Source organism: Callithrix jacchus, chromosome 7, assembly GCF_049354715.1.
Source record: "Callithrix jacchus isolate 240 chromosome 7, calJac240_pri, whole genome shotgun sequence".
Lineage (NCBI taxonomy): Eukaryota > Metazoa > Chordata > Mammalia > Primates > Cebidae > Callithrix > Callithrix jacchus.
In genome coordinates, this window is record NC_133508.1 from 32,849,067 (window position 1) to 32,865,954 (window position 16,888).

General features: G+C 43.4%; 1 protein-coding gene across 4 annotated transcripts in view; it reads right to left on the bottom strand.

The window, feature by feature from the left end:
• The window catches only part of NRP1 (neuropilin 1), a 158,239-nt gene that overhangs the window by 16,912 nt on the left and 124,439 nt on the right, over positions 1–16,888 (bottom strand). For 2 of the 4 annotated variants that reach the window (XM_078329854.1, XM_054258617.2), the window contains exons 10-12: positions 13,362–13,506; positions 8,739–8,822; positions 3,394–3,453 (exon numbers count right to left, since the gene is read on the bottom strand). In XM_078329854.1, coding sequence (XP_078185980.1) covers positions 3,394–3,453; positions 8,739–8,822; positions 13,362–13,506 — 289 coding nt within the window. Of the gene's footprint in view, positions 1–3,393; positions 3,454–8,717; positions 8,823–13,361; positions 13,507–16,888 lie in introns of all 4 variants that reach the window. The other 2 variants (XM_002750156.7, XM_002750154.7) reach the window with 1 other exon arrangement.

Consider the following 16,888-nt stretch of genomic DNA (forward strand, 5'->3'; position numbering starts at 1 on the left):
ATGTTAGAAAAAGTTAATATTGGAACATGTAAATGTGTGAGTGGTTTTGATTTTTCCCCTTAAATGTACTTTACAAAACATGCACATGATGGATAGTGAAAGCTACCCCAGCACACACAGTTCTGCCTATATTTACCTTGTTAATATGTTAAATATACTGTCTACAGAACAGAAAACGACATCATCCATTATTGTGGCTACTAATATTCTGATGATGTCATAAAATATAGGAAATTGGATACTTTTGAGATGAAGAGGACATGGAACAGCTTTGCCTGAAAGATCGTTTCAGGCACTTCTCGCTCCGGTGAATGACAGTCCGCCTTTACCTTCCAATGTCCTTCCCCCCCCGTACATTTAACAGGGAGAATTGCTCTAACTTTTTGTATTCTATTGCCCTTGCATCTTCTTGTCTTGATCATATAACTTATGGCAATTTGTTTATTTAAAGGATATGTTTTTAAGTCAATTCCTTCTGTGGGGGAGGGTTATGGAGTGAGAGGTTCAGTGTGGAAACTTCAAGCCTGGCTGGAAAAACAAACACGAAAACTACCCACTGACGTTGATAGAAAGCAAAAAGTAGGAGAGAAGGACAGAGAAAGGAGAAAGGGAGAGAGAAAAGAAGAGAAAAAAGCAAATGAACAAATGAAACAAACATACAGGACTACCAACGTTTACATTTTCAAAATATTACCCAAGCCCTGGAGGAGCACACAACTCTCATTAAATTCAATGAAGGTAATCCAGCGAAATCCCTTCTTGACTCTTAAAAATAGCAGGAAACAATATTCTGAACTTAAAACAAATTTATAGCCTCTGAGAGCAAGTACCAGCTGTGTGCTTGCCAATCCCCTCTTGCCTGAAGTTGGATCATTAGCACCATATGTATGCACAAGCATTGAATTTTTAAATCTGGTATTCCAAACTTCTACAGAGCAGGTTAATTCACTTATTCATAGACTAGTCTTTCAGTCTAAACAAGCAGAGGTGCTGAGGCCCATGCAATCATAGGTGATGAATATACTCCAAGCTGCTGCAGGAATGCTGGAGGAGTCTCAGAGGGTTAGAGCCCTCGCCAGAGAGAGCTGTATTAAAAATGTAAGGACCCCATCAATTGCTGGCTGAGCATTAACCAACTTTTATGCATCTGATTACATAAAAGTATATGAATATTATATGCCCATGGAGTTTATTATATTGATGAGAATCAGCAAGATGAAACTGCAAGACTCTGCTTTGACTCTGTAATGGCAAAATGGAATTCTGATGATGGTTTTGGGGTCTGAATTGACTGCTGCTTGTGATGATGCTTGAAGAATCTGAATCCTGCAGAACAGTGTGGATCAAAGTATCAGGTGACTCTGACCACTGGGTCAACTCTTCAGAGTGAGAGCTGACCCCTGGCTTGACGTATGCTCAAGTTCCCATGCAGAATTTTGGGCATTGACTTAGCCAAAGGCGACAATCAACAGAAATCCTTCCAGGAAGGTCAGACAGTGCATAACCCACAAACAAAGACTTGGAGTCCAGATTCATGACTCAGACAATGGAGAAACAGGAAAGCAAGTTAATTTGCAAAGGACTCTGCACTGACTGTGAAATTCAAACTGGACCAGACCACCCCGATCAGTAGACCCTTGTGGCTTGAACTGAACTCGTTCATATGGTGACAGCAAAGGATCCTACTGTTCATAATCTGCACACCTGCCCTCTGACCGCAGTAGACTGTGACAGGACCCACTGGCCCCTCTGAGAAGCCATCCCTCCAGTGACCTTGAGGTTGTGCACAAACTGAACGTGTTAGCAAAACCATTCCCGCTCTCACAATATTGACTTTCAACATTCAGGGAAAATTACCTAGATTTGGAATCTGATAGAACTTTCCATTTTCTACACAACCGTTGTTCACTTTTATTTTTTTTAACGATCCCTACCTCCTTTCAAAGTCAAGGAGAAGAGAGATGAGATGAAACAAATTAGCTGGCAACTTTATACTGGCTTTAATTACCTCTCTGGCAGGAGAACAAACTGCAGCAACAGCTGAAATGTTTGTCACATGATGAGAACTTCATTGATTCACCTCACCCCTCTTCCCCATCCCAGAAGGGTCATAGAGAACCAACTGGCAGTCACTATTCTTTATCCACAGAAAATCATCCCAAGGGCCGAGAACTTTCAGGAAAGGTACAAAGAAAAGGAGAGGCAGGGCTTTTCTCCTGAGGTATCTTCAGCTACGGGGGGTGCCAGCGCAGTCTTTGAAAGCCACATTTTACATCTTAAGATGTGTGTAGGACTACACCATTTTCTGAATTTAGGCAGTGACTCCTGTTTCATCCCTTGGTTATGTAGCGGGTGTTTGGGCTGTGTGGCAGCAGGAATCTTGTCAACCCGAACATGCCACAGGGCAGCTGGGGGTTAAGTTCGACGGAAGAGAAGTTTGTTTTGCAGTTTAATCAGGTCAACAGTAACAGCGTCCTTTAAGGAAGCATACTAATTAGGGCGGCCCTTTCTACTTTCTCCCTAGCTGGGTAGTGTCATACCGTTGAGGAAACATTGATATACACCACACGCCCCATTAATAAATGACTGCAGAAACCAAGGCTGAGTGAGCTTCAATAGAGGAAATGGGAGAAAGCTGGAAAACTGACCTGCTCACCTTACTCTAACGATTAACTTTCAAGTATTTAAAACTTCTGATTGCTTAAACTGACTGTTTCCCTTTGTGTAAGTCTGCTGGGAAGAATTTCACAGGATTCTAACACAACACAAAGGCCAGCAAGAGGAAGGCCACCGTTTAACCGTGACTGGCCCCCGACTGATAGCAAACCCAGGGTTTTAAAAGTCGTTATGCTTTTCTGTTAATAAAAGGGACGAGGAGGTGCTGTTCCCAAGGGTGCGCTTCTCTCCGTGCACAATTATAAACTGCGGTTTCCTGAACCCCGTTTCGTGGCACACCCACTGGAAACGCTGTTGTAAAACTGCCAGCTCCATGGCAGGCAAAACTGACAAACTTTGCCTGTCTCGGTTTTGCAGGATTGCGATGAAAACAAATAGTCGGGCTGTGCTGCCTGTGAGATTTCCTTCTCCTGTAGTTTGCAAACACAATCCATGTCCTAGATGTGCTGCGTTTAAACAAAGTATGTTACTCCGTTCCTTCAGTGGAGAGCTGGGATTGTCACCATTTGGCAATTACTGATGGAGAAGGAAATCTCACTCCCTGCTGCATATACATGTGGATGAAAGGAAAGCAGTATTTATGGCTCATGCTTGGAGACCAGATGCTGTGTGGCATCTCTCCTTCTAGGACATTCAGGGAAACTGAAAGCGAGGAGCACAGCCACGGAGAGGAGCGAGGTATATGGAACCCGCCACATTTCCTGTTTTATGTGGTACCTGATTGTATGGTGCTGTCTATGACCGTGGGCTTTTCTGTGGTCAGCATAGTGGTGCCACCTGAAAAACAAAAACAGGAACGCACAAAAATAAGAAAACAGTCATGAATGTGCACGAGAGAAATGCTGCATGCTTACATATGTCTATCAGAGGCAAATATTTTCCATGGAAAAATCTTTCTTTTAATTCCAGTGATAGCAATTCTTTCCTTGAATTTTGCTCACCACAATATCAAATTCAAATAAACCTTTTTTTAACCTAGAGCATTTCTTTTAAAAAAATTTACAAATAAAAGAATTGTCTAAATTAACAAAGAGAAGTTGTATATATTTATGGCATACAACATGATGTTTTGGTATAGGTACACTTAGTGGAATGGCTAAATCAAGCTAATTCACATATGCATTATTTCATAAACCTATTTTGGTTTTTTTTTTTGTTAGAACACTTAAAATTTACTCTCTTAGCAATTTTTTTTCTTTTTTTCATTTTTTTTTTTTTTTTTTTTGAGATGGAGTCTCGCTCTGTTGCCCAGGCTGGAGTGCAGTGGTACAATCTTGGCTCACTGCAACCTCTGCCTCCCAGGTTCAAGTGATTCTCTTGCCTCAGCCTCCCGAGTAGCCAGGATTACAGGCGTGTACCACCATGCCCAGGTAATTTTTGTATTTTCAGTAGAAACAGGGTTTCACCATATTGGCCAGGCTGGTCTTGAACTCCTGACCCCAAGTGATCCATCCACCTCAGCCTCCAAAATGCTAGGATTACAGGCTTGAGCCACTGTGCCCAGCCTGAAATTTTCAAGTAGACAAGGTATCCTAACACATTTCTTTTTCTTCTTTTGAGATGGAGTCTCACTCTGTCACCCAGGCTGGAGTGCAGTGGTGTGATCTCGGCTCACCACAACCCCCGCCTCCCAGGTTCAAGCAATTCTCCTGTCTCAGCCTCCCTGCCACCATGCCTGGCTAATTTTTGTATTTTTAGTAGAGACGAGGATTCACCATGTTGGCCAGGTATCTCAAACTCCTGACCTCAGCATCCAGAAGGCACCCAGAGATTAAGACTTCACTCCACAGGCACACACTGATTCTCAGACGAAGCACAGCACACAGTTGCAACAGCGAAAAGCAAAGGCCTCGGAATGTCCTCAGTGACTTGAGTATTAAACTTGACCTTGACCTCTAAGCTTCAGATAGTTTTCCAAGGTTTCAAGTGTGTGCCTTTAGGGACGCTGCAAGGCTGGTCCCCACAATCTGTTTTAAAAACTGGAAAACTGAGGGTGTAAAATAAGACAGTAGCTGTTTCTCCTCTCTTTGGCTACTGGAGCTGTTTATTTTTCTCAGGGACAAATACCCTGCCCTGTATGTGGTTTGGAGAAGCCGCAGGAAGCAGCAGGAAAAGGGGAACAGGAGAAACATTTCACAGTCCCAAGGAACTGGAAGATTGAACAAATGACACCCTGAGCGCTGCGAGCTTTCTATCAGTGCTGGCCTGCTGCGTCTCACTGGTCAGGGGACAGGCTGCAACCTAGCTCCTGAGACTCAGCTTCACCCTCTCTTCCTCCTCTTCACTCACCCATTTCCCACTGTTGATCATTATACTTCTGTTTTAAAGCAGTGTTTTTAAACTTGCCCAACCATAAGAATCACCAGAAGGTTTGTTAAAATTGCAGTCTCCCCTACCTATCCTCTCCAGACCTAAATGAGAACTGCAATCTCTAGGCGTAGGCCTTTGACATCTGTATTTTGTTGAGACAGAGTCTTGCTGTCACTCAGGCTGGATTGCAGTGGTGCCATTATGGTGCACTGTAGCCTTGAACTCCTGGGCTCAAGGGATCTTCCTGCCTCAGCCTCCTGAGTAGCCAGGGCTACAGGTGTGTGCCACCATGTCTGGCTGTTTTTAAAATTTTTTTGCAGAGATAGGGATCCGCTATCTGGCCCAGGCTGGTCTCAAACTTCTGACGTCAAGTGATCTGCCTGCCTTGGCCTCCCAAAGTGCTGGTGTTACAGGTGTGAGCCACCATGCCTGGCCAAAATCTGTATTTCTGGAAGCTTCTCAGGTGAGTCTTATAATCCACTGAGTCTGGGAAACAGTGGTTTGCTACTTATTACTTAGGTATCTATCCACAACGCAGATTATGGTTGGAAGTAAACTGTTATCTCCAATTCAGGGTAAGGCAATGGGGTGGGCCCATGACTACCATGGAAAGTTCTGGAGGTGGTTACAGGGTGCCATAATTGTGCACTTCCCAATAATATCATTCAATAAGGATTTGTGACTATCTTTATTCAGGCCAGGCCTATCTGGCAGCTCCCACAGATCAGAAATCATGTTACACATCCATAGCATGAATCAGAGAGCCATAAAACTGTGCTCTTAGAACGGTCTTAAGATTTCTAGCCAATCAACTGCAGCGCCGAGTCATGCCACCTCAGCTCTCCCAGCAAAGATGCTGGATGAGTGGTCACACGTGTGCATGGCCTCAATAAGGCAGGCAGGAGGAAGAAGGAATTATATATATTATGGGTTAACAAGGTGAATCTATAATGGCAGAATTGGAAGGAGGCCAGAATACATTAGCATTCTGTTCCCAGTGGTCTTACAGGAGAAAGATTCAAGGTGAAAATTCGCTTTTTCAAACCGATATGCATTATCAGTTTTGCCATAGGTTGGGAGCCAAATTCCACTGTTGGGTAGACACAGCTCCGAGGCGGAGGCTGCCTGGTGCCTTTGAAGCCAAGTGTATTATCTAATGACTTCAAAGGCATTTGCAAATGAGTACCTGCAGGGAAGCACTTTTCACCTTGGCTAGCAGGTCTGGGAGAGCACATTTTACTCATTTCCATGCATTTGGTACAGTACACCTGGAATTCGGTGTGGTTTGCAGGTAACACACATTTCACTACAATATTTCTCCCCTCCAGATACAAGCGGGCCACCCCAGAGAATAAGTTAAATCAACACCACCTATGCTAAGGAACAGACCACCCCTAAAGACAGCATTGATCCCAATTTCCATGTTCCGCTATCACGGTTAAAGCAGTAATGCTCTTGGTTTGGTTTCATCACACTAAACACCCAAAGTTCATAGTTCTGACAGCAAGGCCTGTGCCACAATTAGCAAAGATGCGAAATTGCTTGTGAGCATAGGAGATGCGTAGTTTCCATATAAAAAGGTGTCTGGGTTAGGTGAGATTTTTGCCCCTTGCAAACAACGGCATGTGAGCACATCCCTTTTCAGAAAAGAATAGCAAATAGTTTTGTAAAGTAAAAAATGTTTCAAAAAATTGCCTTCTTGCAATAAATGGATATGAAGCATGAGAATGTCTTTTAAAATGACTTCTTCTTGATGGAGGTGTGGGGCACGCCTTATCAACATCCTCAGCGGTTCTTAATATATGAGAGAATTTATAGAATTATTGAGACAAACGTGCTGGTCTGGGAAAATAACTTTTTTTTTTTTTTTTTGCCATGGTAATATGTAAAGAATAAAAGTCAGAATGAACTTTCTTCTATCTGCCCAAGAAATAATTTAAACACTGTAGGTAAAGCAAACCCTTACAGTTTTGAAAGGCTGTCAGTGTTTCCACTATAAATGACCCATTTTCTGTGGTTTGTAACTCGCTGCCATATACAATTTGCTCCGGGCTAACATACTCACCCTATTTCATTCAAAGGCTTCGGTTTCAATTGATTCAGTCATGAACTAATGCAAAAATGAGAAGGCTGGTTGTTCTGATATGAGGAGTAAATCTGAGGCTTTGTTTCTAATCAATATTAACTGACCACTTAAGGGTTTATGAAGGAAAGAACCTCTTCCACAAGAGGGCAATTGAAAGGGTATGCTGGATCCTGCAGCCATTCCTTTTTATGAGAGATTCACTGCGGATGTGTGACGGGGTCCACAAAAGCCCCGAGGTTTGCGGCAGCATGTTTACAGGCAACCTGGGAAGCTTCCAGAGACTTGGTTCATGGAATAGCACTGTTTTTTATATAGGCAGTTGAGTTTTCAACTCAAATTTGACATCTTACACAGAAAATGCCTCTGCATTAATTAATCTAAGTATTGTGGCTTGTGGCTACTTGTATACAAGATTTGCATTCAAAAGCTCATAGCAATGTGACATTTATTGGCCATATGAATGTAAGTGATTATCCTGGAAATTTGGAAAGAGACAGCTTTAGGAGGTGGGATTTAAATGTAAACCCAGTTCACAGTACTACATTTCTGGGAACAGATTTTCTTTTATTTTTATTTTTTCTTTCTTTTTTACTCTTTATTCCATCTCAGAGTGCGAAGCGCTCTCGCTCCTTCAGAGGAGAGCTTTTGAAATAATTGGAAATGTACAGTGGGACATTTCCTTCCAGATTTTTTGCACTAATGCATTAGCCAGTAATATGGCCTTATTATAAAGTTACATGGTAACGCCTTCAGTTTTACCCATGGAAATTAATTATGTGGGCTCTCTGAGTCCCTTCTGGGTAAAAATGCAGACCTGCATTCAAAAGCTCCAGTTTAATCTAAAATGAGAGTCAGATGCTATGTGCAACTGCATTTTGACCCAGGGAGCAGTAAAAATCCCAAGATACCTTTTGCAACCACAGGGTGAAAACCCCAGTGCCTTGGCCAATGTCCAAATGGTATAATACCATTTCTCTACTTGTCTAATACTTCCTCTGCCATTCCAAGTGGAAGAGAAGGTCACTTTCCAGCTTTTAGGGTTTTAGGAGATTAGAGAGTAATACTCCAGATTAATTAGTGAGACATTTGGCATACAACATTTCTGATATATTTGCTGGTCGGCTGGGATGTGAAATAGCAACTAACTCTGCGTTTGTAAATGTTAATGTAGAATGATTTACAAAACCCCAGCTTAAAAACCGCACTTCAAAAATAAGCCGAATTTTATCCATTTGTTGGATAAAGGATCTACTAAAAAAAACTTGTCCTCATTAGAAAATGAAAATAAACATTCTGAAGGGTGTGGTTAAGTAGGGGCAGTGCATGTGTTATGGGAGGAGGGGGGTCTGAAAATGAGTATCAGTTTAGCACATTTAGCCATGGAGAAATTCTTATTCAATTAAGATAATCCTAGCCTTCGGCTCTGAAAATGGCTCAAATTATTGTTTCAAATGATTGTGGCTATTAAGAACAACTCGTCTACCCAGATGACGTGAGGAAATGAAGATGCACGTGTTCCGGCAAAGCAGCTTCTATTCCTGGGGCAGCTCCCTGCCATGCAGAGTTACAAGCACACACACAGGCATCAGCCGCTCCCAACATGAACTGAAATGGTACAGCAATGGGATGAAGATGGTTTCTGCACCTGTGAGCTGGAAGTCATCACCTGTTCCACTGTGGCAGTTGGCCTGGTCGTCATCGCATTCATCCACCGGGTTCCCGTTGGGAGTGGTTGGTCCAGCTGTAGGGGCTGAAACAAGATGTAAGGATTATTGTCTCACACCTTCGAAATGTATTCTCAAGCCTCTGGCTGTTGGATCTGCTAACGCTTATGCAGAAAACTTTAATCTGCGGTAAGAAGGCCAGGGGCACGGTTTGCTCTCTTTCAGGAGCTGAATATCCAGACATTTTGGATTCTGCAGAATGTCTAAGAGCAGAGGCTGCTTTGTTTTTGTATTTGATTCATATCTGCTGAGTAGAATGGGCTGCCTTAGCATTTTATCCATTGTTATCTACGTAAACATCCTTCTTCTGCAAAGCTCTGGAATTCTCACTGGCTATTTCTTCAGGACCCTGGAGTTGAGAACTTTGAAGATAGAGATTTTGCTTGAAATGTTTTCCCTCTGATTTTCAAGGTGTTAGAGCACTCACTTGTCATAAATTCTTTTATATTCTTAGTATTTACTGAGTTTGCTAAGTTTATATTGTAATTCTTCCCCAAAGGGAGTCAACATTCACATTTAGTGCAATTGTGTGTGTGTGTGTGTGTGTGTGTGTGTGTGTGTTGAACAGTTATTCCATTTCTCTTTAAGTAGCTTCTTGAACTGTGAGCCCTCTCTCCAGGGCAGGTGTGGGAGAGAAGTTGTCTCAGATATCTTGAGGTCATTAATTTACCTGAACTCCCATAGGACGGCATTCCACTGTTCACAGGTATCCGCATATCTTTGAATTTGTAGTTGAAAGGTATCCAACGTTAACAAAGACTGCTTTTGAAGTCCTTTAAATTTCGTTCAGCTATTCGTTTTCAGCCTGTTATTCATTTTTGCAATCTGTTTAATATTTTACAGTTTTCGGCACCGCGTTTCACTTTACAAGGCTTGAGATAATGGATAGTTCTCTTGATGTCTGAGAACAACATACAAGATGTCGGTGGCTGGGGGCTGTTCTCTTTTGGCCCATAGGAATGTGTCAGTAACTGTTGCTTTCTTAGCAAGAATCTGACGCTGTTTGAATGGTGTTGAAGCACCACACAGAGTTATTGCAAATGGGGAAACAGAGCCAAGTTTTGACTTCTTCAACGACCAAAGACACACACCAGTAATAATGAAGAAGTCACCATGTGCAAATAACATACATGGCATTCAGCCCTGCAAGCCAGACTTTTTAGTAAAACACGCACACCCATCTTCTGGGCTCTATTCGTTGCCTGCACTGAATCAGTAGCATCTTCTTTCACAAGCCAGATAGATGTCTTTCTTCCCTTAGCTCTCCTTGCTCTCGATAATGTGCTACCTTTAAGTATTTAAAGCTCTATTCATTTTGCTGATTTTTCTGCATTCATCAAGCTGTTTCTAAAGGAGGAGTTCCTCCTTGTAAACGGCCTGAGGTAGTGCCTAGATTCGCTAGATTCAATTGAAAAATTGTTTTCAATTTTACTATTTGAAAATATATTATCTTCTGTTCTGTGGTTCTTTTTTTCCTTTTTCTTTTTGGAGATGGAGTTTCACTCTTGTCACCCAGGTTGGAGTGCAATGGTGTGATGTCAGCTCACTGCAACCTCCACCTCCCAGATTCAAGGGATTCTCCTGTCTCAGCCTCCCAAGTAGCTGGGATTACAGGCATCCACCACCATGCCCAGCTAATTTTTGTGTCTTTAGTAGAGACAGGGTTTCACTGTGTTGGCCAGGCTGGTCTCAAATTCCTGAGCTCAAGTGATCTGCCTGCCTTGGCCTCTCAAAGGGCTTGAATTACAGGTGTGAGCCACCCTGCCCGGCCTGTGTTTCTTCATTTCTTAAATATAAATGCTAGCACAAAATAGGACAGACACTCCTGGGAGGCTGGAGTGGACTGCATCCTTCCCCTGCATTCCCTTAGATGTCTCCCCTAGAACAAGGCATAGAGCAGGTATTTAATAAGGGCCTGTTAATCGATTGAAGGGAGAAGAAAAGCATTCCTTTTCCCCAGTCGTATAAAAGCTTTGGCATCACTTTCCCCTGAGCAATGTCCTCACTTTCGCGAATGGTTGGAAACATCTGTAGGTAAATCCCTTCACTGACAATTTCTACCTCACTACAGTGGTGACACTAGAGAGTGGAAACTCTTAACTTCCCAGTGGGTCCTCCTTGCCTGCTGCCTAGACAGGGCAGATTTGTCAAGGCAGAGGAATTGCAATAGGGAAAGAGTTTAATTCATGCAGAGCCCACTGTATGGGAGATGGGAGTTTTATTATTACTTGGAGGTTGAGGTTTTGAAGGATAATTTGGTGAGCAGGGTTGATAAGTGGCAAGTGCTGATTGGTCAGGTCCGAGATGAAATCATAGGGAGTCGAAGGTGTCCTTTTGGGCTGAGTCAATTTCTGGTGAGGCACATAAGATGGGAGGAGCCAGTTTATCCATCTGGGTGGTGCCAGTTCATCCATCAAGTACAGGGTCCGCAAAATACCTCAAGCACTGACCTTAGATCTTACACTAGCGACATTATCCCCAGGAGCAATTTGGGGAGGTTCAGAATCTTGCAGCCTCCAGCTGTATGACCCAGAAACCATAATTTTGTTTTTTCCTAAACCATAATTTCTAATTTTGTGGCTAATTTGTTAGTTCTTGCAACGGCAATCTAGTGCCCGGGCAGAAAGGGGGTTTGTTTCGGGAAAGAGCTGCTATCGTCTTTGTTTCAAAGTTAAACTGTAAGTTCCTCCTAAAGTAGTTAGGCCCCTGCCCTCAAATGAACAAGGGCAGCTTAGAGGTTAGAAGCAAGATGGAGTCAGTTGGGTCAGCTCTCTTTCATTGTCACCATGTTCTCAGTTACAATTTTTGCAAGTGTGCTTTCAAAACTGCCACCAGGCTGTCTTTTCAACCCCCCATTCCCTCCACCTCCTAAATCAGCATCGCCTTCCAGAATCCAGGCTACAGAGTCGCATCCCAGGAGCAGATTCCCTTTCCAGATGACCACGTTTCTCCGTGAATTGAATGAACTCATCTGCAGTGAGTGGAGTCTGCCTATCCCTTCTTTTTCTTGGCATCCTTTGCCAAATCCCTGGCACATGGATGTTCTTGGTCTGTGTTGATGGGGCCTGGATAATTTAGGGGTCTGGAGCAAGACTGTAGATAGGGAAACAACCACACAGTAATGCATGGGAGATAATGGCCTGCTTTTAAATAAACACACTGAAAAGTAGCTGTGAATTATTCAGGAGTGTGGTGATTGATAGCTGAAGATTCTGTCATGCATAAGAAAAGTTTTATGGTATCTAAAGAGCTCAGGAATATAATTATATTTGGTAGCTCAAAACACAAATAATTTAAAAATTGCAAGCAGGTGACATTAAAAAATATTCTTCAAAACAACTGTGAGCATATATGCTTGATTGATTAACATCTGGATGCTAACAATAGTCATTCTCGAAGCTGGGCTGGAGCAGGACCTCTATGAGGATAGAAAAACTGGTGTAGGTTGCTTATTTATGCCCAAATGTAAGGCAGATGGGAATTCCAGTGCATAAATATATCAAACGGTACAATAACCAACTCAAAACATTAATTTCATTCATTACATGTTAAGAGAGTACAGCCATGGGGTCAGTGCGTGGGCTGAATTTGTATGTGAAATGACCTTCATATCATAATCTAAGTGTAGGCAGTAATGTCACTGTACTTTCAGACACTGTCTCACATGAAGTTCTATTTCTCTGCAGCAGCCTGAGACGTTCATCCAGGATAATGTCTTGATGTCTTAGAAACACTGCTTTCTGTTTCTGTGTGCCGGTAATCGACACTGCGGACAGAAACACGTTAGACATAGACCTCTAAATAATATTTAAAAGACAAAGTGGTTGCCAGGGTTTGAGGGAAGTTACCTGCTTACTGGGTAAGGGGTTTTACTTTGGAGTGACGGAAATATTTTGGAAGTAGATAGAGATGGCAGTTGGTACAACTGAATTGTAAATGTGCTAAATGCCACTGAGTTGTTTGTCTTCAAATGGTGAATTTTATGTTATGTGAATTTCAATTCTACAAATTATCTTTTTTTTTTTTTTTGAGATGGAGTCTTGCCCTGTCACCAAGGCTGGAGTGCGATGGCACGATCTCAGCTCACTGCAACCTCTGCTTCCCGAGTTCAGGCGATTCTCCTGCCGCAGCCTCCCGAGTAGCTGGGATTATAGGTGCACACCACTAGGCCCAGCTAATTTTTTGTATCTTTAGTAGAGATGGGTTTCACTCTGTTGGCCAGGCTGGTCTCGAATTCCTCACCTGGTGATCTACCCACCTCGGCCTCCCAGAGTCCTGGGATTACAGGTGTGAGCCACTGCGCCCGAGCATTTTTTTAAAGTCAAGAGAGGCAATCCCATAGAATCCGAGGAGAGTCATGCAAACAATCAAAAGAAAAGTAGGACTGTGAAGGTACTGCCTCTGACATGTGTCAGAGTTGTGAGCTTCAATGACAGGCAGGCACCGAGATATAGTGCCTTCCAAAGGAAAAGCATCGGCGGTTTACAATGGCGCCATCAGGGGCATAAATGCATGAAGAGGAAATTTAAAAAGAAATGAGAAGTAACTCTGGAGATCGTAATTACCTTCCATTTCACAGCCCAGCAGCTCCATTCTGAGCCCCAGTCCGCTATGAGTGGCTCTCTCGGGGTAGATCCTGACGAATCGCGTGGAGAGAGCTGGAAAAGTCCGCAGCTCAGGTGTATCATAGTTGTTGTTGCCCTCAAAAGACTGTGAAGCATGAAAAACACACGGCATTAAGAAAAAAAATAAGAGCTCCCTTTTGGCAGCTGTTTTTTCCCTCCTGCAGGACTCTGAATAGGGCAGAGAAATAGGCCTCATTCTACCACTTTGTAAATGGTGGCATCTTTTTCACGAACGAGAAAGGAAAAAAACAATGAAAGCTTCTCTAAGAAGTGACAGATGACATTTATTTCTTCATTCATTATTATTATTTTTCGAGATGGGGTCTCACTCTGTTGTCCAGGGTGGAGTGCAATGGTGTGATGGAGGCTCACTTCAGTCTCACCCTCCATGAACTCAGTGATCCTCCCGCCTCAGCCTCCTGAGTAGCTGGGATTACAGGCACCTGCCACCACGCCTAGCTAATTTTTGTATTTTTTTTTTTTTTTTTTTGCACAGTTGGGGTTTCATCATGTTGCCCAGGCTGGTCTCAAACTCCTGGGATCAAGTGATCTGCCTGCCTTGGCCACCCAAAGTGCTGGGATTACAGGCATGATGTCATTTTTTAAAAACTTCAGAGTGTACACTGAGGCTATATCAGAAGCTGAAGATTTCATGAGACACATTTTTAAACCATATGCTGATACCCCTTGGAGCAGTGACACATTTATCACTTCCTTGAGGTGGAGGAAGATAACAGAAAGAGAACTTGCCATTTGTCAGCACTTAAAGTAGACACCACATTTTCAAAAAATGTGGTGTTTTCTTAAATGAGAGGTCCTAGTTTTGCTAAAACTTGGCCCTCCAGAAGAAGAGGGAGGAATGACATTTCTGAAGTAGGAGATAGTAAATTTAACCTGGTGAAACTGTTTACTCGAGAAATTGGGTTACTCCAATCCATTGAAATGCCTGTTTATTTAAGAAGTATCTTGGAAGGCAGAGGTGGGTGGATCACAAGGTTAGGAGATCGAGACCATCCTGGCCAACATGGCAAAACCCCATCTCTACTAAAAGTACAAAAACTACCTTCTTTGCATGGTGCTGTGTGCCTGTAATCCCAGCTATTCGGAAGGCAGAGGCAGGAGGACCACTTGAACCTGGGAGGTGGAGGTTGCAGTGAGCTGAGACCGCACCACTGCACTCCAGCCTAGAAGACAGAGTGTGACTCTGTCTCAAAAAAAAAAAAAAAAAAAAAAAAAGGTGTATTGCCAGTTGGAGTCATTTGTAGATAAAAGACCTTGTCGGCCGGGTGGGGTGGCTCAAGCCTGTAATCCCAGCACTTTGGGAGGCCGAGGCGGGTGGATCACGAGGTCAAGAGATTGAGACCATCCTGGTCAACATGGTGAAACCCCGTCTCCACTAAAAATACAAAAAATTAGGTGGGCATGGTGGCACGTGCCTGTAATCCCAGCTACTCAGGAGGCTGAGGCAGGAGAATTGCCTGAACCCAGGAGGCGGAGGTTGTGGTGAGCCGAGATCGCGCCATTGCACTCTAGCCTGGGTAACAACAGCGAAACTCTGTCACTAAAAAAGAAAAAAAAGACCTTGTCATGTCAGGAATGTATCAAAAGTCCTGAATTTTGAGTAATGTTCTGACTTCTAGTTGAATGGCATTATGAGTTGGCATTTTTCTTTCTTCTTTTTTGAGACAGGGTCTCTCTCACTCTGTCACCCAGGCTGGAATGCAGTGGCACAATCATGGGTGAATGCAGCCTGGACCTCCCTGGGCTCAGATCCTCTCACCTCAGCCTCCCAAGTAGCTGGGATTATAGGCATGTGCCACCTGCCCAGCTAATTTGGGATTTTTTGTGGAGACAGGGTCTCCCTATGTTGCCCAGGCTGGTCTCAAACTCTTGGATGCAAGTGATTCTCCCACCTCGGCCCCTCCAAGTGCTGAGATTACAGGTGTGAGCCCCTGGGCCTGGCATGAGTTGGCATCTCTTCTGAAGTGTGTTCCTGGCTTGAAGTCCCTGTGACACTTTTCAGGAGCTCTCGGCCACCCACTGTCAGTGCTGTTGCTGGCTGTTTCCTTTTCACATGCATGAGTAAGTCAAAATCCTTGCTGGAATTCTGAGAAGACAGAGCAGTGATTGACCTGTTTTCTTTTTCAAGAAATGGATGAGCCTCCTTATATCCTCTTCTCCAACATCATTCTTAATCCCATCCCAAATGGGACAAGTCAGAGCAGGAGGAGAAAAAGAAAACTGTCTCATCATAAGGAATGTCCTTTTAGATATCAAGCATTGCCGGACGTTTGTTAGAGTAAGGCATTGTTCTAACTGCTTAAAATCTATTAACTCATTTAATCCTCAAAACAATTCATGTTGTTATCTTCCTATAATATTGAAAAACCTGGTTCTCAATTATAAAAAACCATTGAAAACCCGGGTTCTCAATTATTACATAGAACCTAATCTATTATTCCAAACTCATTCTTCCACTGAAAAAAAATCTCTAAGGGGGGGAAAAAACTGGCAAAAGGGTCAATTTCAGAGCAGCACTGTTTTTTTTTGAGAGAGAGAGTCTTGCTCTGTCACCCAGGCTGAAGTGCAGTGGCGTGATCTCAGCTTACTGCAATCTGTGCCTCCTGGGCTCAAGTGACCCTCCTGCCTCAGCCTCCTCAGTAGCTGGGACTACAGGTGCACACCAACATGCCCTGCTAATTTTTGTTTTTTTAGTAGAGACAGGGTTTTGCTATATTGGCCAGTCTGGTCTTGAACTCCTGACCTCAAGTGATGTGCCTGCCTCGGCCTCCCAAAGTGCTGGGATTACAGGTGTGAGCCACCATGTTCAGCCACATATTTTTTCTATTATACAGAGATTTTAAAAACATGCTACACTTAATTTTACAAATGAAGATAAATTCTCCATGAGGTAAATTCTGTATTATCCTCCTTTTTCAGACAAGGAAACTGAGGCACAGAGTGGGCAAGTCATTTGCCTATGGCCATACACAGCAAGTGGCAGAGCCAGGACACAAAGCTAGGCAGTCTTAACTGGCTCCCTTAACCACAGCATGATGATGCCTCTGCCCTTACAAACCATCTAGTCTAGTCTCCTCATTTATTTATTGTTTTCAGACGGAGTCTCAATCTGGTTCCCAGGCTGTTGTGCAGTGGTATGATCTTGGCTCACGGCAACCTCCGCCTTCCAGGTTCAAGTGATTTTCCTGCCTCAACCTCCCGAGTAGCTGGGACTGCAGGTGCCCGCCACCACCCCCAGCTAATTTTTGTATTTTCAGTAGAGACGGGGTTTTGTTATGTTGGACAGGCTGGTCTCAAACTCCTGACCTCAGGTGATCTGCCTGCCTCGGCCTCCCAAAGTGCTGGGATTATAGGCGTGAGCAACCCTGCTGGCCCAGTCTCCTCATTTTAATAGGTGGAAACACCACGGTCCAAGAAACATCTATGCCCAAGGCCACACATTTAGT